General features: G+C 36.8%; 1 protein-coding gene across 1 annotated transcript in view; it reads right to left on the reverse strand.

Annotated features, from left to right (window-relative positions):
• The window catches only part of LOC134531629 (glucose dehydrogenase [FAD, quinone]-like), a 55,980-nt gene extending 37,754 nt beyond the window's left edge, over positions 1-18,226 (reverse strand). Inside the window, exon 1 of the mRNA XM_063367387.1 lies at positions 18,177-18,226. Within this exon, the coding sequence (XP_063223457.1) occupies positions 18,177-18,179 (3 nt within the window). The 5' untranslated portion in view covers positions 18,180-18,226. The remainder of the gene's footprint in view (positions 1-18,176) is intronic.
• Between the last annotated feature and the right edge of the window lie 7,069 nt (positions 18,227-25,295).

Below are 25,295 nucleotides of genomic sequence, written 5' to 3' on the forward strand. Positions count from 1 at the left end.
TAAACCATTTATGGCACTCATCACAGCGAAACTTCATGTGACAAGGATTATTCTTGCATTTGCTTCGCTAATGTCTTCGTGCATCATGGGAAAATGCGAACGACGTATCACAGTAGCTGCAAGGATACCATGGTGATGAAGACACGCCTTTCAGACCTGATCCAGATACTGGCGTTTCCACAGTTGTACAATTTCCAGGCATACTCTTATGAACATTAATGCATCGTTGTTGTATAGAAACCTTTTCTCTCCGCCGCACAGCAGGACCTATACAGTTCTCATGTGCGTTTTCATATGATCTTTTCTGGCAAACTGTTTATGACATTTTTCACAACCAAACATGTTGCGAGGAGGATTCTTAGCACATTCTCTCTTCTCGTGTTGACGAGCAATGCTAATGTTTGAGAAAATCATGTCGCAGTAACGACATCGATGTTGGTTAGTTGTTGATGATTCGTCATCCATTGAAGTCTCCATCGAGGGCGAAACAGCGTTCGTCGAGGTTTCCTGTACAGCCAGCACTACCTTCTGCTGGTGGTACCACGACTGTTGAAGTATCCTCCAGTGTTGACGTCACCGTTGCCAACGGGATCTGCTCCATCATCGTCGTCGCTGACGTCATGGTTCCCGTAGTCGATGGTACAACCTCCATCGAGTTTGACGTTAAAGACGGTAAAGATGCCATCGAGTTCATAAGAACAGGTAATTTACACGACTTATGCACCAGATGAAACCAACTAGGTGATCCTTACATCGTCGACGACAGTAACAATTTGAGCGACCTGCTGTCTAGGACTCGCTTATATACCTGCGACCGATCGATTAATTTAAAACAAGAACCATTTACTATAATACTCGAGTGAAAACAACATTTAAAAAAGATTCACACAAAAATAAGGTAACTCAATTGACGTACAATACGCGTATTGTACACGCAATGTACGCAATGTACTCAATGTACACACCGTACACACAGTAAACGGTACGAAGCTGCAATGTTAACGCAATTGACGCACAATACACGCAATGTATGCAATGTAAACACAATACACACAGCAAACGGAATGAACGCACAGTACACAGAGTACACACAGGAAACAACGACATGAACACACAGTACACATAGTACACACAGGAAACGGATCGAACACGCAATGTTCACCCAATTAATGCGCAATACACGCATTGTACACGTAATGGACGCAATGACCACACAACATTCACGCAGTTCAAGCGTTTAATGAAAACGAAGCACATTTGGAAGCACAGTCACAAAAAGGAAGCACATTTGGAAGCACAGTCACAAAAAGGAAGCACATTTAGAAGCACAATTGCAAAAAGGAAGCAAATTCGGAAGCACAATCACAAAAAGGAAGCACATTTGGAAGCAAAATCTCAAAAAAGAAGCACATTTGGAAGCACAGTCGCAAAAAGGAAGCACATTTGGAAGCATAATCAAAAAGGCAGCACATTTGAAAGTTCAATCAACAAAAAGGAAGCACGTTTGGGACGCACTGTCAATCAAAATGAAGCACATTATACAAAACGAAAGCTCATTTAACGAAAAGGAGGTACTTTCTCATGTACATTCAACTCGGTAGGATGCGATCGTCAATGTTAAGTTAGGATATAATGTCTCCATCAGTCTATGAATCCATCAGTTTTTAGTTCCTATAAGTAATTGGTTCCAATAGTCATTGGCTCCATAAGTCATTGACTCCAACAGTCTTTTGGCTCCAAAAGTCATTGGCTTCAACATTCATTGGCTCCAACTGCCTTTTACTTTAACAGCTCCAATGATATTTGGCTAGAATGCTACGAGTCTAAGAGACAATGAGGCTACAAGGCTACGAGTCTACAAGGATCTAGCTGGTTACGAGTTATACATGGTTGCGAGACTACATGGCTAAAAGTCTGCGTGGCTACGAAACTACATGTCTATGAAGCTACAAGAATACAAGTCTACTCGGCTCCAAATGACTGCAAGACTTCATGGCTACAAGACCACTTGTCTACAAAGCTTCAATTCTACGAGTCTACAAGACTCCTCCAACTGCCTTCGAGTCTACAAAGCTCCAACTACTCCAGCATTATGTTATAAGATTACAAGACTACTTGTTTACGTAGCTACAAGCCTGACTACGTAGCTACAAGTCTACGAGGCTCCAAGACATCATGACTACGCGACTACGAGCCATGAGGTTACGAGACTACGTTACTACGAGTCTTCAAGTTTACGAAACTGCGAGGCTACAGAGCTACGAAGCTTCTAGAACACAAATTTATGAGACTGCGAGGATACACGACTACAAGTCTACATGAGTACTTGACTACGAAGCTACAAGTCTACATGGCTCTAATTGCGACATCTGTCTTCGGCTGAATTTTCTCTTTGGCTCAACTGCTCCAGCAGCATTATGTTATAACATATCAAGGCTACTTGGTGACGTAGCGTCTACAAGGCTCCAATTGCCGCATCTATCTTCGACGGAATTTTCTGTTTTGCTCCAACTTCTCCAACAGCATTATATTATAAGATTACAAGGCTACTTGGTTACGTAGCTACAAGTCTACGAGGCTCCAAGGCATCATGACTATGTGACTACGAGTCATGTGGTTACGAGACTATGCGATTGCAAGTCTACATGGTTACGTGATTACGAGGTTACAAGATTACGAAGCTTTCAGAACACAAGGTTACGAGACTGCAAGGCTACATGACTACGAAGCTTCCAGAACACGAGGCTACGTGGCTACGAGACTACATGACTCTGACTACAATAGCACCATTCAGTGGTGAGAGTTATTTTATCTCATGCAAAATAACCTTTTAAAAGTAGTGTCGATTACTGTCAACAGATGACACCACATGATGCTTACAGGTAAATATTATTTAGTTCTTTTATTTGGGATGCAGGGTGCTCACTTACGATCGCAAAAGAAGGATGGCTTCGCTAAGCATCAAGAAGAAGGAAGTTCGTCTTACTTATTATTGATTCCATATGTCTCAGAGCTTATTATTATATATATGACTGAGTAATGATATTTTCGTTTGAATTCCACCTGATAAAAATATTACAAGTGATGATTAAATTTAGTAGCAGAAATTCAATTAATTAAATTTAACTCTGAATAAAAAAACATGACTCATTAAGTAAAAATCCTTCATGCTTAGATTGGTTTCTCAGAAGCAACCAGGAGCACACGGAGAAAACCATCAAAATATTGACAAGAATAATCGAGAGCACACGGAGAAAACTGACACACACATTTCTTTGATATCAAAAAATCACAGAAAATTTTTCAAAAAACAATAGAAAATAATAATAAAAATAAACAATTGATAAAAAATAACAAAAAATTCTGGCTTGTGCTAGAACTCTATCCATGTTCAACAAATGAGAAGTTCGCAAGCTGTCAGATTTTTTTTTGTAATTTTTTATATATTTTTTATTTATTAATATAATTTTTTTTTATTATTTTGAAATTTTTTCTGTCATTTTTTGATGTCAAAGAAATGTGTTTGTCGGTTTTCTCCGTGTGCTCTCTGATTGTCCTTGTCAATATTATGATAGTTTTCTCCGTGTGCTCCTGATTATTTCTGTGTGGTCAAAGAACGCTGTCCCCGGACATACATTTACATACTACTATGTCGAACATATTTGTATGACTGTGACTTAACCTTTCACTTTGACCTTGACATTTAACCTTTGACCTTGATCTTGAACTTTGACTATGACATTGACATTTCAAATTAAACTTTACCTGACTTTTAACATTAAATTTGAACTTTGAAATTGATATTTGACCTTCAACGTGACCTTTTATCATGACCATGAACTTTGTCCTAGAACTTTTCCTTTGACCTCAGTCGCTATCTTGAATTCTGTCATCTTGAAATCGAACGTCCCACTCCCGAACGTTGCGACTTTCGTTATGGGCCCATCTATTAAAATGTCACTGCCGCCATATTGGATCTGACATCACAGTCACTGTTTTCGTTTCTGATATCATTTCTCAATCTTGTTTTCGTCTACTGTAGGCCGCCATCTTGGATGATGTCATGACCACAATCTTGGTTCTTTTATATTCTGCTGGATGCCGCTATCTTGGAAACCGACATTTTTGTTTCTGCTGTTTATTCCTAGAAAGCGCCAGCATCACTCTGTCTCATTCATGTAAGGCCGATGATCTTTTCCCTGCCAATATTTTTTTGGAAAACAAAATGGCGGACGTGAAATCATACAAGTCAGTCTGTCAGTGGCTTCCATGGAGGAATGATCTGTCGTCTTTTTTTAGTTTGTCCTCGCCGGGTTCGAACCAAGGACTTCAAAACGTAAGTGTGTTTTTTATTTAATATTTTAAAAATTTTATTTATTAATTTTTTATAAATTTTAAATTTTGTTGATAATAATGACGGATTTTAAATATGGCGATCGTGACCACGTAATTCAAAATGGCGGAGTTTTTATTAAAAATGTTATTAATTTTTTATAATTTTTAAAATTTTTCCCTATTTTCTAGCATAAAAATTACAGTTTTTCAAGATGTAGGCCATAACAATAATTGCAACAATCTAGAATTCAATATGGAGACCATGACCAAATGTGCAATTAGATGGCAGGCGTAACAAAACATTCGGCATTTCTAGAATTCAAATTTGTGACCATTACGAAATGTGAAATGGTGTTGTCTTAATTCAAGATGGCGGAATTTTTATTAAAATTTTATTAATTAAGTTTGGTCATGATTTTTGGAATTTTTCCTGAAAATCTGGGTTAAATATTACGAGTTTTCAAGATGGCGGACGTAACAATAATTGCAGTGTTTACGTCAAAATTCAAGATGGCGGGTGTGACGTAAGAAATTTTTAAAAAACTTTTAATAAGAAGTTTTAATTATATAATTAATAAATTACAAGTTTTCTCTCGCCGAGAATCCAACAGAGGAACGAAAAGGATTAAGTAACTAAACATTTGAAATAGGCAATTTTTAATTTTTTGTCCGAAAATTAAAGAAATTTAATTTTATGGTCAAGGTCAAGGCTCAGGAGCAGCTATTTTATGACTCATAAGCCTTTTTTTTTTTTGGAATTTTTGTTCTTTCTAAGGCCAAAGTCTTTTGAGGTTTTACAAATGCCGAATTTCTGAATTTTTTGAGGAATAAAACGGGAAAGTTTCCTTCAAAACAAGAATTTTTACCCCGAAAAAGGGAAATGTTCAGAATTTTTGAGTCATTTTTGAAGAAATTTCAGTCAATATCGCCGCCGTGACGTCAGAATCTACAGCGCCATGTTCTACAGCCAGAAGCCAGTCCTCGGAGTAACTATTATATTGTTATCATTAATAATAATGTTGGGAGAACTGTCTTCGTAAGAGATAATCCAATGAGGTTTTATTACAGTTTTATTGATTACCAATATTTACATCACTAATAAATAATCTTACTTAAAATGCCTAGTTATCAATTACTCGCACTTAAAAATGTTTATTCTCAAGTCACTCAGTGTCTGTCAAGTTCCACAGTCCGCACTCCTCGCTGGGCCGCATTCCTTGCGCAACTCACGCGGCACACCCCGTGGAACTCTGTCACCAAAAACCTGTCGCCGAACTATCGCCGCACCCGCGGCACTCTCGCCACCAAAACAGTCGCAGAGGCCGAAGTCGCTGCTTAAGTAGTGTGCCGGAAATTTGGTATTTCGACAGGTTTTTTTATTGTTTATATAATTTTAAATTATTTTTGGAAATTTTATGTTTCTTTATAATTTGGTTTCATTGGGTGATTTACTCTTTTTTAGGCTAGTGTACTCTCCTTAGTTAAACTTTGTGCCAGTAGACCAAGGCACCTTTTACCAGAGACCTATCTGCGCTTTTGCAAATCTAAGACCTCGTTGGCAGCCCGTTTAACATTTCCCTCGCTTGCAGGCACGTCCCAGGTCTGTAATATTACTTCACTTCATGACTAAAACTGCATACAACAGCTCTGGACGAGTTGTTATCATTTCTCAGAGACGAGCTGACCGTAGCCTTTACCGTCACGCATACATCTTAGGTTCACTCCTCAAAAGTCACGACTAGGACGCTCGTTCCCAGCCTCGTTGCACCCCCACCCCTCCCAGCTCACTGCGGTTCTCAGAATTTAGATCAGGACCAATGACCGGTCGTAAACCCCGCCAGGCAGTGACAGTCTCCAAGGACGACTGGCATAAAAAAAATGTGTGTGCAAAGATGGACAACACAAGACTTATAGCGGCAGAAACTGTTACGTCTTCTCTTGGCACCAGCTCGTGGAGCTGACGCTCGCGACACCTGTGGGCGAGCTTGCTAACTCCCCCTCTCTTGTCCCCTATAGGCCACCAGAGTGCAGCACTAGACTTCGCCCTTATCCCCTTGTTATAGCAGACGCCTTGGGCGAGTCGATTCTTTTTTATTTCAGACACCCCTCAACAGGTAGCGCTAAAGTCGGCAAGTGCTACCAACTTCGAGACATCAAAGTCAGAGTTTTTTATGATGCACACTCGGGGAACTTCGGAATCTTTCGGTCTGGACCTCCCAGTCCCTCCCTCCACTTTTGATTGAACATTTACTTTTAATTACGAGATGCGGTTCTTCGCGAGACACTTCGCGTCGCGACTGCAGACGGGCCGTTTGCGATTATCGACGAGACACTGCAAGACTTCCATCCGGCCGCAACCGACGATGTAGTCCTTTAAATAAGGGATGCTATCCCTGTAATCTTCTTCAAGTAGTTTAGTCCGTCTGCATAATATAAAGAGTAATAATTATTTTCTTTTAAATTATTTCTTTTGAAATGGTGGAAACGTCCGCGCTTAGCCGCGTATTCGCGGGATCCAGTTCCTGGCTGGCGACGCATCGGTAAATAGAAGCCAACTTCCCTGTCTGACAGGGTCCGAGAGCCGGACGCCGATTTGGCATTTTCATCTCCCTTCCTCTACAACACACAGGCGCCCTGGCATCATTTTCCCGCGTGATCTCCGGGAAACGAAGCCCCGACCTCCGGTGCTTCTGTATCTTTTAACCTTTTCTGAACATTCTTAAACTACGCCGTCAGACGAAGTTCATCAGATAAACGACATTTCTGGACTTTGAGAATACTGGGATGGTTTAAATATATTTGTATTTTTTTATTGGTTTGTGTATTTTTTAGATGAAACCTTTTTATAATTTTTTTCGGGTCGACCCATATTTTTATTTCTTCTTTCTGAATATACCTGAGAGCTGTTTAAGTACGTAATTGATATTGTGTGTTTATATTTTTTTAATACCTGTTATAAATTTTCCTTTAATAAATTTGACGTAATTATATTCAGACGGAATCACACCTTGTTTCTGTTCATTTTATTTTAACATTGTGAAACCTTAAAGATCCCCAGCTCAGTAGTGAGTGGCGCCCTTCTCAAACAGACGAGAGCAGCTATTATAAGTCGCGTCATCCCGGGCTGACCCGACGCCCGAAGCGTAGAGAATAGCGTCGCTCGCTCACGTGACTTTACGCGGCGGCCCACGGAATTCCCAAGGCCGCTCAGCGATAGATAACGGCCCCGAGGCAGGAAGAGCAGAAGAAAGGAGGGGTAGTGACAACTCTTGCAAACCGGCCAGGCTCGCGTAGCATGCCTTACGTCAGTGGCGGCTACGTGATACGCGCATGACGCATGTGGCCTGGCAGGGCCGCCAACCAGCTCCGAACCTGGCGCGCGCCGCAGTCTGGTCTCACGCGTTCGTAACAATAGACTACTTTCGTCAATAAAGACGTACATTTAAACGCGCATTCATCATAAAGGAAACATATTTTAATGCACATTCATTAAAAAGGACACACATCTGAAAGCACAATCATCAAAAGGACGCACATACGGTCGAACATTCGTAAAAAAGGATCAAGTTTCGGACGCACATTCATCATCTTGGGTGTACATTGGTACGCACATTTATCAAAATGGTCGCACATTTGAACGCACAGATTAATGACATTTCAAAATGGACAAACATTTGTATGAACATGATTGAAAAACCGTACATTTGGACATAAATTAATAACTACATTTTGGTTGGCCTCACAAATGTAAAAAAAAAATGATGCGTGTACTTATGTACTCATATTAGACGTTATACATCAGTGGTGTAATAAAAAAGTAACTTTAAATTTGCATGCAAATAATCAATAGAAATAAAATAATAAAAGGACTAGAATAGTGTTATAAATAAGTTTGGTAGAGTATAAATTCAATTCAATTAAAAATTTAAACAAATACTCAGTATTCATAAATAATATAAACACGTGTATAAAATTAATTTCTTAATTTAGTAAAACAATGGAGTTGAATTTAAATAAGCATAAATGTCAATAACTATGCTAAATTTTCATTATAATTTTGTAATTTTAAATAATTACTAAAAAATATTGCAATAATTTTGAATTTATAATAAAAATAAAATTTGCATAAGAGAATATAACATCACTTACATAAATATATTTGAAAATGTTTATATACACAATTTCTGTAGCTAATATTAACAATAAATAAATGTTTTTAAAGATATAGACCCGTAATCAATATTAATCACCAAAGTATAGGATTTAAAAGAGCATACATAAATTTCATTTTATGTTGCCTAGTCGTTATTTCAATCCCGTGTAAATTTCGTTGTTCTTACGCGCGCAACGTAAAAATTCATTCTCACCATTTTTTCATACCGCGCTTAAAGAAGTTGTAGCGGTCAGGTCCGCTACCATCGATCTAGACGCGTCAGCGCGGGCGTCGGCGCACCTTCCCCCTCCTCCTTACCCCTCCTAGTGGGTGTTTGATTTCTCCTCGCCTCCCCTCCAGGGGTTGGCGCATGCGCGCTGTGCCGCGCCGATTTAATAAAAGCTGCTGTCAGGGTGTAATTCGGTCTTGTTAGCTTGATTTGCTCGTCTCGTCTGGTCTAGTCCAGTAGCTTGAGTAGCTACATCGTCTGTTTCGGCAAGTAGTCTGTTAATCTTTAAATTGTAACAACGTGCGAGAGCGACCTCGGGGGAAAGAATGTAAGTGTTATTCTATTTTGCGTTGTTTGCGAGTGAGGCGGTGGCCCTTGCCCTAATGTAATGTAAAATAATAGGCTGTATTGTTTAAATTCACTTTCGGCCGCCACCTAGAAAATTATGTTTGGATTAACTGAATTTACTTAATGAACTTGTTGTAATTGTTCTCCCCTGAGGCGTCGACGTACGTAAAACGTACGTAAAATACGTAAAGTAATTTAAGTAATTATGTAACCGCATGTAACTTCCTTGCGCGCTTTATTTTGTTGTTCGCGTATTTTTGCCTTTGAAGTCTCATTAGATGTAACATTTCTGTATTTGAGGAGTTTGTCTTGTGTGGACACAACGTCCCTTTTGATGGTCCGATTAGGGACCACGCACTGTTAAGCAGGTGTCACTTGCGTTTTTCTTGGCCTTGAGAAATGGCTCGTCCACCTAAATATTCGTCGTGTATTTTCCTTGTCAATTATTGTCACTATTAAAATGTCTAACTATTAATGTCATTAATGAAGTAAAACTTGTAAACTTAGACAAACATAGTCTGTCTTGCTGTCGTTTACTCTTCAGTATTATTTTGGTATTATTAAATGCAAACGTTAATCGTAATGTTTTTCCTGTAATTTAATCTGCTCCCAAACACCTTTCCGCAGTCCCAGCCATTTTATGGCCCTCCCTCCTCGCCCTTAAGCCTTTAAGCTTTCAAAGTATAACATAAAAAATTCTTCGACACAAATTAATATTTTTATTCTAACAATTTTTCATCTCTCAGGACTTGAAGTAGGGATGATAACTCTTCCTTGTGAAATTGGTTGTCTGGTAAAGTCGGTTTACGGACGATAGTTTAAAGTGACAACGTCATAACAAAACATTGATGAAATGATTGCATACTTTTATGAATAAAATTGAATCATTTTTATTGAATTATCACTATTTTGTATGGATACAAAGAAGGAGTGAAATGAAATCTACAATTTAATTGATAAATTGACTTTTATTTGCACTCATTAATTCAAATATGTTTATTACTTTAACGCAGAGATATTTTAACTATAACTTTTATACATGTTTGCTATTTAACTTCTTACAATCTGTGTTATTTTGTTAAGGATAGGATGATGATAGAAAAAGTAGGAAACGAATGGGAGTGTTTCAAGTATGATGTGAACGAAAATGGCTTACCCAACACCAAAATGCAGTCAAAAATAATATATTTGCGCCACGGATTCTGCAACAATGCTAGGAGGAACGGGTTAGCAAAGAGCAATGAAAATGTTACATTTAAATGCATGAAAACAGAATTACGCCACGGACTCGGTCGCAATGCTAGGATGTTCAGGTTAGCAAAGAGCAATATAAAATGAGCGTAGCGGGACACAGCGAAACGGGACAATGTGCGTAATGGGACACTTTTTCGTGCGTGCAGCTGGCGTTCATCGGTTTATTAGACGTTGTCACGTCAAAAAAAATAGTTTCCTGCACATAGAAAAGCAAAATAATGTTTCACCCTGCCTACCAATTAACTTGGATTATCTCACGATGTGTTATCTATATATTCTACTGATACACCTTTACTGTCAACATTCTGTAAATCTATATAGTCCTTGTTTTAACACCGACATAGGAATCCTTATCATATTATCATCGTTACTATCAATATAATCAGGAGTAATAATGCTAAGATTGTATTATTACATTATTAAACTTTTAAGGTCGTTTAATTAAAATTCTTTGACTAGATCAGGAAAACTTTAGACATATTCACGTTAATGAAAAATAAATTAAAATTGATTAAACAACATGCATATTATATACTAATTGTAGCATCGTATTTGAATTGAATAACAAAATAAGTTTGCTTAAACCTTATTTTTTTATTGTTAATTAAAATTTGACCTTTTCTTTTGTTATTCTTTGATATTACGAAATTACAACTATCAGAAATAATTATGACGGGGGCCCGGGCCGATAGAAGTTATCAATTAAATATTATTATACATTTAATAATTTGATAATCATTTTTTTTTAATAAAAATTTAATATTGATACATTATTTAATAAATTAAGATATATGTTGGTACCACCAGTGCTGGACTATATATAATATTGATTTTACAATACTGAATCGTTGACTGTTTACTGGCTGACAGAAAGTGGGAAATACTAGCATTCTTCACTCCAGAGGGGCCGGCGTAGATTTTGTAGACTAAGTCTTGAAATCAATCTTGAAATAAGTCTTGCAATAAATGTTGAACCAAATCTCGAAATGAATCTTGAAACAAGTCTTGAACCCCACTGGAACCAAAAAAGGAACCCAGTGGTCAAGAATAGCAAATGAATTGAGAACTTAGGGCAAAAGGTTGACAAGGGAGGCCACTATAGCCAAAAAGAACGTGGAATTTTCCATTTGCCAGGCTGAGGGTGGAATGAAGAGGATCACTCCCTCGACAGAGGCTGCACCAATGCTCGGGGTAGTCCGTCGCGAGACATGATATGGAATTACTACTTGACTAAGCTAATGGCAAGTAGCCCACTAGAAACATAAAAAAATTATAGTTAGGGAACACTTCCCAACTTAAGAGATCACATCTCTTAATTTAGATGCGGCGAGATGGTTCGTGGCTAAGGTCACGGACGATAAGCTCCAACAAGATACGACCGCGGTGACTGTAGACGAACGAATCTCCCAATCAAAAAGGTAACATGCAATTAAATTTGGGGCAGAGGCCCGGAGGTTTAGGGAGTTAAGGAACTGGCCTCTGATAGGCTGGAATAGGCTGGTGGAGAACATGATCCGCCCACCAAAAAAAAATAATTGAAAAGCTGACTGGTTGCCTAGATTTAAGGCGCATCGGTGGTGAAAGCAGTGTGCTCTATCGGAGATCAGGCGCGACCGACTCGATGTTACTAAGCCGAAGTACCGCGAGGGGGAACTAGCGTAAGCATAATCCTTATGGAACCAACTGGTGCGCGCTATGTCAGGCTAAAAGGGAACTAGATAGAGTTGATGGCAGCGGCCGGTAGAGGTCTCTCTCCAATGCCGAACTAAGGTAAGTTAGTTCACGTTGTCGCCCGGAGATGGCGCAAACAGGCCGTTCGGCGGCCTAGTGAGGTTAATGGCCCCGGTGTCACTGGAATAGGAGTGGCGGTGGGGGGATGCTAGCTTGTGAGAGAATACTTATGCCGGGCGTCGATACGTGCCCGACGGTACTGGAACATAAGAACGAGGCATGACTGGAGCTGCCAACCTCAGCCGAGGTCTGGGAACTGGGCTGCTGTGGGCGGCAGCTGAGAGGCGCGCTCCTGCTCATGAAGTAGGACTGTGTTACTGGTCGGGTTCGTGACTCGCGGTGGGGAAATAAATGAGATGAATTTCTATCATAGGTGAAATCACATCTGGGTATAGGTTTAAGTGTTGGGAAAAAGTGACGGGACTCTAATAGAAAATATTTGATCAGTATGCAAAATGGACTATCAAAGTTTATGTTAGAGAATTTAGGTGAAAATAAATTTGTGCCAAATAATTCAAATTTACGGCACAAAAGGTTAGGTAAAAAATGAAGATGGTGGGTGTGATGTAATGATATGTTATTATTTTCTAAATTTTAATTAAGTTTTTTTTCAGTATTTCATTCATGAATTATATATTTATCCTCTCTGGCAATCGAACCGAATACCGAAATCGATTAAGTAATTAAAAATTTGAAGTAATAATTTTTTTATATATTTTTATAAATTTTTTAGAAAAATTTTTTGGTCGTAAATTAAAGAAATTTGAATTTTATGGCCAAGATCAAGGTCAAGGTCCTGACATCAGCGACTTATGGTGGCTTGGTTTTAGGAGTCTTAAGACATTTTGAGGCTTTTGAGTTCTTTCTAAGAAAAAGATCTTTTGAGGTTTTAGAGTTCCAAATTTAAAATTTTCGATAAGTGAAACGGGAATTTTTCCCTCGAGTCATTTGGAGTCATTTGTGAGTTATTTTCGAGTAGTTTTGAGTACAAATGGCCGTCGTGATGTCACAATCTAAGATGGCGGTTTGCTCCCGGTTCCACTGCCGGAATCCAGTCCCAGCTTATACATGTGTATACTACTATCGAAGGTTTAAGGAGAACAAAGTCAGTAGGAGTATCATTGTACCATTACTATAATGCATTCAAGCCGATTTATAGTAGGTCACTCTGTCTTTGGAAAAATGATAGACACTTAGAAATAATGCTTGAAGATTATGGAGAAGCTTCCGCGTCAAAGATTTCGAGATATTACAGTTTATCTAGAACAAGATAGGAATGTGCATGTTGATGATGATTATGCCGATAGCTGCGATGATGACGATAACGTCTAGGAAGCTGGTTTTGAAACAAAAGTCTGTAGTAATTTCCAGATTATTGACAGCAAAGGTGTAAGATGGCAGAGGCAGACGAGGCATATTACGCATCATCAGAAGAACCAAATGGGAGAAATTTATTTGCTTTTCTATGTGTAGAAATATTTATTGTATGCATTAGATATAATACATTTTGAAAATCTTGAAGTCCTAAAAAATTAAGATTCATAAATTATATAAATGTATACAGACACATATATATTGTTACAAACTAGTGAAGTGGGGAGAACTGGGTTGGTAAAGGATAGCCAAATTGAGTTTTATTACAGTTCTATTATATACTAATATTTACATTAATAATAAATTATCTTACTTAAAAATACTCAATCACCATTTTCTTGCACTTAAAAATGTTTATTCTCAAGTCACTCAATGTCTGTCAAGTTCCACAGTTCGCACTCCTCACTGGAGCTAGACTCAACAGTGGTTCAGCCCTTACCCCGCACCTGTCCACACACACAGTCTCGCGTCACTCAGTTGCACTGTCGATCCAATAGCGCCTCGTCGCACCACTCTTGAGGGTTCTCTCACCCTCTCAGCCGATGCCGCACTTCCCTTCACTCGCGGAACTCGCGGAACTCTCCGAACTCTCGGAACTCGGCAGTCACGCGGCGCTCTTCTCGGGACTCATCATGGAACTCTCGCGGAGACCAGCGCTGCTGCTTAGCTACTGTGCAGCCCTTCTCGAACCGACGAGAGCGGTTGGTGACGCATCGTGCCATTCCGGGCCGACCCGACGCTCGAACAGTCTGAAAGGGCGTCGTCAATTCACGCTGCTCTGCGCGGCGGCCTCTGTGGAATTCCCAAGGCCGCTCAGCGGTGGATAACAGTGCCGAGGAGGGTCGATGCGAGGGGGTAGCGACTGCCCTTGTAATCCGGCCAGGCACGCGTGGTATGTCTTAAGTCTGTGTACGGCAAGTGACACTGCGCGTGACTTCAGTGGCCGTGGTGAGTAATACTAGTGCGCTTTAGTGGATAAAACATAAACCAATATGTGACACGAGTGCACTCTAGCAGACGATGTATGGTATATTTGACACTAGGACTCCTAGTACAAACAATGAACACAGATATGATGGTAGCGCATTCTAGCCAACGAGGTGTTCAATATGCTATTATAGCGCTTCTATCAGCAGGAATATAAATTAAACGATGCGATGGTGGCATCCAACAGGCGTTGTTATTTATTTTACATATAAAAAATAGAAGTGCGAACAGTTTTAATTTTATAAATACAGTAATTAATTTTCAGTCTTCTGTGTGTCTTGTCGATTGCCGTGTGGTCAAAAAAATCGTTTTTTTTTTCATGCTAGAGGTTGGACCTGATAAGGTTGTCATCACTTTGCTTTATGTATATCTTGTGTGAAATACATAATACAGTTTTCCTTAAAGTTCATAAAATTAATGTTAGCCACTGGAAAAATCGACATTATGTGTGACATACACAGAGCGACACTGGCGCTCTCAAGGAATGAATACCAGAAACAAAGATGGTGGCATCTAGCAGATGAAAACAAGATGTCAGAATTTTCTAGATTCTTATAGTGGCAGAAAGTTTAAGATTCTAAGATGTCGGAACATTCTAAAATTCAAAATGGTGGAATTCAAATTGGCTAAATGTTTTAATTTTTTTGAAAAAGGTCGCTGGGTTCAAGGTTCAGGTCAAATGTCAAGTTCATCGATTATGAAGACCCTTTTCTAACATCAGATGGCGACAGACTCTCAGTTCTATCATCAGAGCTTCAATACATAGCCGACTACGAAGTTTGAAGGAATAATGGTATTAATATATATCTACAATGCAACAATGTTTAGAGTATTTTGAAGGTGAGGTATATTTGTATAACTGTATTGCATTGGTGTATTTATGGACAAAGTGACACCAAATGACATTACTTTTCTTTCACACTTCCATTTATATTTAACGTAAGAAGACTCTCTTTTCACAAATTAGAAGTCAAAATCTGGAGGGTTGAAAAAATGCAGTTTGTAACTTTATATGATTGTTGTTCATTATTAATTTCCGAGTAGATCATAAATGTGCATATTTTTCTATAAACTAAACATTTACACTTTTACACCTCTAAGGGGTGGAATCTTGCTAAGTGGTAAAATAAAAATGTGATTTTTTTTTAATATTCTTACCAAATAATTTACGTCTCAGTTGTACGTAATTAGTTTCAAAGATACATTTTCTTTAAAATAAAACAAATTCCTCCCTATTCACATTCTTAAGAGACAAAATTTCATTAAATGAAAATAAAATGCAATATTTAACTCCAGATACAAGTTGCTCTCTCCTAGTCTTTTACTTATAGTTTTGAATAAATCGTAAGTGTTCAATTTTCGTTTTAAAAAAATACCTATTAGCCCTTTTACCTACATAAGGTTCTGAATTTCGTAAAATGATAAATTGTAGATAGTAGTTTTCGTATAATTATTATTAATCTTCATTAGATTAAGAGAAATAATAATTTACCTAAAATAAAATTAATCCTTTTGCACCCTTAAAAGTTGAATTTTGCAAAGTGGTAAAATGGTGGTTGATATATTTGTCGTTTGTTTATTACTAAAACCTCATATATTTTCTTATGCTTGATTATATAAGGGGTTTAATTTATCAAAATGAAAATTATGGTTAGTATTTTCTGTATGTTTACTATTTGTACTCAATACCTTTTGTAATGCTTTATTATATTTGGAGAAATAGTTATTTATCTTAAACCATATTCACCTTCTTTTTACCCCTTAGGGGTGAAATTTAACAAAATGGTAAAATTGTGGTAATTTGGTGTGTACGTTTATTATTGGTAACCAATATAATTTATTATTTTTTAATTTCATTTGGAGTTATAATTTTTTCTTAAAAACGCATTCACCCGTTTTCCCCTTAGGAGTTGAATTTTACAAAATTGTGGATATAAGTTTACGTATGTTTATTTTTGGTACCTAGTATCGTTTATTTTGTTTAATTAAACTCTGATATATAAATATTAAACTTAAAAATATATACCTCTCTTTTTACCTCTTAGGGTTTGAATTTAGCGAAGTGAAAAAATTGTGGTTGGTAGTTTGCATTTGTTTGTTATTGTTTCCCATATATATTTTTTATGGTTGATTTGTTTCGGAGACAGAATTAATATCCTTATAACGACATTTACCCCTCTAATTATATTTAGCCTTGTTTCGTTAGGCAATGACCTTTATAATTAAAAAAATATTTCATCAAAATCCGTCTAGTAGTTTTCGATTGATGCTGGAAAACACAGAAGAACCAACCAAAAAAACAGATAGATAGATATAAAAAAAATTCGAAATCTATATTAGAGTTTTCAATAATGTAAATAGCATTTTCATATAGTTTTCCCATCATTTCCTCCAATATAAAGACCTTTTACCTCAATATTTTTTTTATTTGTATAGATTACCTGTTACTTCATTAAAAAAATTAAATAAAATTATAACTAATTTATAAATTTAATTAGGATCTATTTGTAAATTGCTAATTTCTAATATGTGGGGCAACCTTTATAACCACATTTCCAACATTTAATTTATTAAATTTTAATTATTCGCAATAATTTCTGTTTTTAGTTTCCAATAAAAATAGGCACAGCTGATCTGGAAACCACAATTAACATAAAATGCAAATGCAATTCGAAGTTTCTAACAGAGTGAAGCGAGGTCCCCGTAACCAGTAGATCGATCGGCATTTGTATGTATTTGTATTGTCATAAAATTAGGTAGGTGGGCAGGTATGGCCAATGAATATTTTTACATGGGTGTATGAGCAAAAACGGTTGAAGAGTTTGTGATATATTTAATTTATACACATTTAGCTTTCAAAACCAAACACACTACTTTAATTTCTGGCTTGGAATCCAAATAGCATAGTGTCCATATAGATCATGATACTCCATGCCTCAAAGTGAACTAAAGAAAAACCACAATTTAATGTAACTGAATCATATTTGCTACTTTTGTTAGATTTAATTCATTGCGTTATTTTAAAAAATATTGCTCAATTATCTACGTTTCGTAGTATTTAGTTGTTAGGTTGTCGGTTAAATTGCAAATTTAAGTTATTAGTTTGGGATTATTTTAATTGAAACCATTTTGTTGGTTTCTTTAGTTGTTTTCTATTTATCTGTATTAAAATTTGTAAGGAGGAAAGGAAACTTACATACATGTATAGGTCATAGGTTTTTTTTAGTTGCTGACCGTAAAAAGATAATGTAGCAAATACATAATGTTCATAGAAACATAATTTCAAATAAAGCAGCTCTTAGCATCTTTTTGGACTTTCTTTAAGCGAACAATTTTTACTTTAAAATTTTAGTGAGACGAAGCTCTTGTTAAAACCATGTAGGCAGTTTCTATCTAAAATTTAGTTGCCATCATTATTCAGAAAAGTTCTCAGTTTGAGAGTAGCTCAAAGCACTAATATATGCTTTAATAATGAGTATATTTTAATTAACTCAATCAGTGGATTGTAAGTAACAGTTCAACTTTATAACACCTGGTGACTCACATACATGGCCATATCAACAGAAATCTTATTTCAAACTCTGTAAACCCATTAATTATCTAAAAACCCTACATATCTACCTCACTGAAGTTTTCCTATAATTTAATAACAGCGCTATCTTTGAAAAACACATCAAAATTTCGTTAAAAAATCTTTCATCTTCTGTTACATTGAGTATTTAACTATATATAATAATCTGAAAGAGTTCACCAACAATAGCTTACCATGGCTGGAGGTTGTTCAGGCAGCAGCAGTAGGCTAGTGTGCCCGGGAGTTTATATACCTGAGACGTCCACACAGACTCGAGGACATGCTGCTTGTCGCTCCTGACAGCACATGTCGTGCACTTGATAGTAACAAGGAAACACAGGGAATGTGTGAGCACATGTTTTGAGTGTTTGAGCAATAGCTTTATTTTTGTCGTACGTGACATTCGTAATCGGAAACTATACTTAACGCTTTGGCATAAAAAAAACCTCCTTCATATAGAGGTTATATGACTGAAAATTTATGACTTTCCTCCAACACTAGACGAACAGTGCGAGTGAAAAATCCTTAAATCCTCGAATGCAGGCCATTGGAAATTTCTGCATAGAAGTATTTATTTTTACTAACAGCTGCATCATCAAATGCCCATTTCATTCCAAATTTTATGATTTAGGACAAAATTCAAGTTCTCTTTTGATATGTTATCTATTTAGTTTTTACTATCATTATTTGAACTTTCATTCAATATCTGAATGTTAAAATTTATTTAATCACACACCCGTTTACATAATGTGCAAAACAAGCAAAGAATACAAGTAAAATTATATTTCTGATATATACAATATAGCACTACATTGGTAAGTAACAATATAAAAATATAAGTCATTAACATCAATATCATAATAATTTGCACAAAACACACATATTTATAACATATACTTAAATATTTTGACTTAGTCTTTTACAAAACTATGTAAACGGTTTTGTATTTCTGACTCAGTGAATGCGATCACAAAGCGAGCAATTCGTCACTGCCAACTCTTGCTTTGGTTCTCCACAGGTTAACTGCGAATATTAAAACAAAAATTTTTGGATTTCAAAACTAACCACACTAGCCAAAGTTGCTAACCTTCACATTATAACTATGGATTGAATAGTGAAATGTTCTAACATTTTCGATTCCATTCAATAGATTAAAATACTTTTAATAAGTGAAAATATTGTCAGGTAAACAGATTATAATATAAAATATTTTTTTCTTCTTAACTATTTTCCAAATAATGCATATATGAAGCTTTCAATAATAATAAAAAAAATATAGCCCCCAAAACATTTTCGAAACGGCGTTTACAATCAAAATTTTCAAATCAGTAATGTACCAGTTATTTTCAATTAACTGTAACTAAGAAATAACTCTTGATAAACTTTGAAAAATCATGAATTCATAAGTTTTCGTGAAGTCGGAGAAAAAAACATACGGGGAGCTGAGGCGCAGACTGTGAACTTGCAGCCTGAGTTGGTCAACTGGGCTGCTAGGAAAGTTAACATAACTTGAGTAATTTATGTTTCACTAGTCGCCTGGATCGTGATATTTGAAAACAAATTAAAAAAAGTATTCATCGATTGATAAACATTTAAAGTTTTTAAATAATATTATGACTTATTAAATATACTGACCATAAAAATTTATATTATTTTATAAAAAAATTATGAATCACCAAAATTAACTCTATGCCTATCGATGCTATTATTGCAATTGAGAAGAATATAGCATATGTGTCATTAATTAAATAACACAAAAATAATACCATATATAATATTTAAAAATACAGTCTATAAATACACCTTCCTTTTTGCCGTATGTGTGAACTTGTTATTTTAATTGGATGGATGTTAAAAAATTTCTTAAAATTTTAAAACTAAGTACATTCATTTCAATAAAAAATACACTAGCAAAAAATTAGATACGAACACCAAACATGCATCATTTTTGATGGATGCAATTTAGGCTACGCAATTGTCTAGGCAACTTATTTATTTGATTAAAGTTTCCAGGTCACATGATCGAGTGTTTGCGGGAAGACATGTGGCATGGTGGAACATTACAAAAAGCTGTAGTCACCAATATTTTGAATACAAGCATGCAAACATGCATGCATTGTGTCGTACAAGTGCCGTATGTAATTTTGTAAGATGGAGTTCCAGGCCTGTTGCATTTGGTAAGGCCAAGGCAACTGGTCAGCACTCTTTAGAGCACATTGGGTGAGAAGAGTGGTATTATGACAAGCGTTATCCGGTTGGAAACAAACTCTTAAATACTGCGAATGAATAGCAGCACAACCGGTTCAATGACCACTCTTACTTACGGAGTCACTGACAAGGTTCTTGGCATAGTGGCTATAGTGACGAAAGAGCTCCTGCTGTCAAAGGAAATAGCCTCCCAGACCATAACCTAGGTCGAGCGTGACGACACCGCAGACGTGTGCCTGTATCAGTGTGGCCAATCTAAAAAAAAAAAAGAAACTGCTTGGTCATGATAGCTTAAAGCGACACGAGAATACCTGCACAAGAACAGTTGAACATAACTTAGGGCGTGTTTGTAAATTCTGTGGCAGAACCGTTAGTCAGGTGTATTATGCTAGATGACATGAATTCTGGAATTGTTTGTTAAAAAGGTCGACAAGTTTGTCACGATGGGAAATGTGTAGCTAAATATTTCGTAGACACGATTATTTGGCAATTCATTAAAAATACGCTAAGGACAATTACTGAAAATTTATATGTGATTGGCTACTCAATATCACATATCTTTCTGCCTTCTGAATGACTCTCATATATAATTTGATTGTGGAAGAGTGTAATATACTTTTCGGTTGTAATCGCGTATAAGCCCATCGTCAGCAATATCATTTCCTATGGCTGCAACAACATCAACGATGGAGACCTTGATGGCATCCCTACTATCGATAGTTGAATCGTCTTGGTTTCACCTTGGATTATACCTACAACCACAAATCAGGTATCCTGATTCCAGCGATGCCAGCTTCAGAGACCTCAGTGGTAGCAGCTTCTACATCACCTACTATTTCAACCGTATGGGAGACTTCAACGAGTACAGTGTCGTTGTGTGTTTAACCGAAGTACCTATGGTACCACCAACGATATTGACTTCAGCGTCTACAACACTATAATCTGCCAATATTGTTATGCTCTCATCCCCAACACTTGGGTACTGGTGTTTCTTCTGCGATAAGACTTTCTGAAGTTGCATCATTCGCAAGTGCCTTGAAAATTTATTTCTCAAGAACCCGGGTTCTGTGACATTCATGTATGTTAGATGCGGTAACAAACAATCAAGAAAAGATGTTCCTAAAATACATGCCAGGGTAGACAAAGGACTTGCAACCTATTAATGTGGAATTGAGGATTGTTGGCGATATTGTATTTTGTATGTACTTGTAGTAGAATTGAATTGATACATTGAATAAAGCTTGTAAATTTTATTAATTTTATTGTTCCTGGAACCTATACTTGTATGGTAATATATGGAATTAATTAAGGGAAGTGATATTACTTTTAATAAACTATAAATATTTTAAAGCTTAATTTTTTTTAACCAACAAAGGATAAATCCAAGGACGGCAATTGACCAAATAAATTTGTACGGTAACAAGTATAATTTAAAATTTTTGGGAAATATTTTCCGAAATTTTTGGTTGATAATTGCTGATTTTCAAGGTGGTGTGTCCCCTGCAATAAAACTTTCTATAGTTGCATCATTCGCAAGCGACTTGAAAATTTCTTTCTCAAGAACCCGGGTTCTGTGAAATTCATGTGTGATAGATGCGGTAACAAACCATCAAGAAAATGACCAACAGTATGGTGGACGATATGATAGCTGACGTTCTGGTAATTAGGGATGGGTAGTTCGCGAACTACCAGTTCATTTGGAACTGTTCTGACGAGCGAACTAGGTGACTAGTTCGTTGTTACCAAAAACAATCGTTCTTTCGTTCTTTGCGTGTTTCTCTTCTCCTACTATGTTTGGTCCTTACTGCGCATGCGCGAAAGATCCCTAGGTGACTAGTTCATCCTGGGACCGCTACTGCTCTGATACAAAAGTATCGGATACTTGTAACTAGGTACATTACTGTATCAGTATCAGGTTGGAACAGATACCGAAAATTGCTGTAACAACCCACCTCTATTCCTGGGACCGCTACTGCTCTGAAACAAAAATATCAGATACTTGAAACTAGGTACATTACTGTATCAGTATCAGGTTGGAACAGAAACCGAAAATTGCTGTAACAACCCACCTCTACTATTTCGCTGTTACCAAAAACAATCGTTCTTTCGTTCTTTGCGTGTTTCTCGTCTCCTACTCTGTTTGGTCCTTACTGCACATGCGCGAAAGATTACCCCCCCCCCCCCCCCAATCATACCACTGTCACCCAATATGCCACGTCTTTCTTTCTTGCTTTCTTCCCTCTCTTACGTTTGTTCTTTATTTGATCTCGCTTCGTCAGTTCCAAGCAGAGACGTTCCAAGTACTGATCTGAACTACGAAGACCGAAGAGAAAGGGAGTACATATACACACTGAACTAGCTAGTTCAAAGACATAGATAGTTCACACAGTAAGTTTATTTAATTGTGTAGTTAGGCTGTCGGTCATTATTTTCGTTTCGTTCTTTCTTGCGCAATGATGTATCGTTTGACGATCGTGAACTCTTAATTTTTATCTAATATTCTTTAGACATTTACATTACATATTGGCATTAAAAAACGTGTCACGTAAATAAGTGTAATTACGTTAAATTTCAGATAGCCTATACAATCTGAAATTAAACTTTAATTACACATAGACCACACATTACAAAACTACACTAAAATTTAAAGAAACATAATAAAACTTACCTTATACGAAAAAAATCAGCTTAGGTTGTCACAGATGAGAAAACACTATACTATTATTTTGTTTTGTACACATGTGAAAATAAGCACTTTACTTGCAGAAAATAAATTAATACACATTCAAAAATGTAAGAAGTGTGTGAAAGAAAAACAATATGATAGTCGCTCATTTGTGATGGGAGATATTGTTTACAAGCATCGGATTACTGTGTGCCTCTTTTATTTATAGAAAAAGAAATGCCCATAAAACAAAAAGTCTGTAACGATTGTGTTGGTATAATGTATGGAATATTTTGTTTAAACATTGGAAACCGCGATACAGTCCGCGACCGATGTAGTTCAATAGAACGGTTCCTAAAGAACTAGTCTTTGAAGTGACTAGTTCCGAACGAACTAGTTCTTTCCAAAGAACTATATTTCCCATCCCTACTGGTAATTGATGCTCGTGCGCTCTATCGGATAAAAAAACAATATGGCGGTAATGTACTCTAGCAGACGAAAAGCGCATTCAACACAAAAAGACGATACACTAACGGAAGTAACTGTAACATAACACAGATATTATGTATTAAGATTTAGTTCAGTTTAAACAAATGCAAAACTAAATGTTTTTTAGATTGCTAACTTAAGCTAGTGTTCCTATAGTAGTGTATACATTTTTGTTTGTAATATTGTTGTTTTATTTCTTTAGGCAACCACTTTTAGGGTAAATTCAAGTGGTATTTAATTAAATTTTTATTTTTACATTGACCTAGAATCTAAGCAGTGATAGTAAGTGATCGAATTTATCTGTAAATTATTACATGATTTTTTGATGTCTTTTGGAATATTTTCCGAATTTCTAACTTTATAATTTCAATTTCCCGATTGCGATCAATTTATGAAATAATCGGCTTATTGGAGGCTGGTAGTAGAGGAAATTGACCTTTTCTTTTAGGACTTTTCAATAAATTTATTGAAATTAATATTTTACTACAATTATTTATTTGTATCGGTCAATAATCGAACCAAGGACAGGAAGCGATTGAATTAATCGATTTATTAATGAGTTATTTTTTGGACGAATTTTGGAATTCTCCCCGAATTTCTAGCTTAATAAGTACAGATTTCCATTATGGTGGCCAAGACGGCCGACTAATGGCAGCCACTCTGGCAATAAATAATTACTGTTTTTATTGGGTAAAAAATTAAACTAATATGGCGGCAGCATTCTCCAGAATACGAAAACAATGTTTTAAAGATAGCGCACGTAACGTCTTTCAAAATGGCGACAGCGTTTTCTAGCAGACGAAAATAAGATGGTGGCAGTAGTCAAATGTCCACTGCAGCATTTTGGAAATTTTTATAAAAGGAATTTAAGCCTCTTTGAGAACTTTTAAAGCCTCTGACATTATTTGAGGACTAAAACTGGAATATTTTCCTCAAAACGGGAATTTTCCCCTGAAATAGGAAAGTTTTGATTTATTTTACTTTTTTAGATTTTCGAGGGGATTTTCCTATAAGGAATGGATTCTTTTTTGTGAATTTTTATTGGCAAATTTTGGTAAAAAGTTTGGCAAATTTGGGCAAATATCCAGTAATTTTTGTAAGTAAAGGTCACGGTAATCCAGGATAGCCTCAGTGATGTCACAGTCCAATTTGACGGACACCAACACCAATATCTCACACAAGCACCATTCACCAGAGGAACTATTATATACTTCTATTTTTCCTTGTCAAAGAAAACATATCCTACTAACTATGATTATCATGAAGCGGGCGCCTTAGTTTGATTAGCACGCGCACATCGGATCAGCAACCCTTCCCCTCGCTCCCACTCCTTCTTCCCATCCAGCGCCACCGCGATCACAGCGCCATATTTATTGCTGGTGCACGAACTTGGCTTCGGCCATTACTGCTTAGTCCTTAGTCTTATAAGCATGTTAGGGTGTGGCCTGCGGAGCTCGATCATCGCTAGCCCTATGGCTTCGAAGTAAGGTAATCGTTCAGTTGTTTGTAGATGCACGAGGTGGCCGTGCGTTCGGATATGGTCCACACTGAGGTATTACTTTATAGCGCTTTTTCTAAATTCTGTTTCGGCCGCCACCTTTTGGAAATTACATTTTTTATTAATTAATTTAAGCTTCTTGGTGGCGCTTCTTTTGCGTTTGTTTCAAGCTTGCTTGCTTGCTTAGGAGGATGTTTGTTTCCATTGTACACCTCTAATGTTATCTTTCCTAGCTGTTCAGTGGGGCGCACTTGTATGCAAGCTTTAAGTGTCAGGTCCTTCGGCGTTGCAGCCTGCAGTACGTTTTCCCTTTTGTGGCGGTTTGCATTGCCGTTTATCTCACGTTTGTATCCTGTTAAGTGAGCTCGTTCTTTAGTGTTTGTCGGCCCGCAGACCACGTGCCCATTTAACGCTTCGTACCTTCTCCTAATTGTTTGAGTGTGTTTAAATTTT

The sequence above is a fragment of the Bacillus rossius genome, chromosome 5, assembly GCF_032445375.1.
Source record: "Bacillus rossius redtenbacheri isolate Brsri chromosome 5, Brsri_v3, whole genome shotgun sequence".
Taxonomy (NCBI): domain Eukaryota; kingdom Metazoa; phylum Arthropoda; class Insecta; order Phasmatodea; family Bacillidae; genus Bacillus; species Bacillus rossius.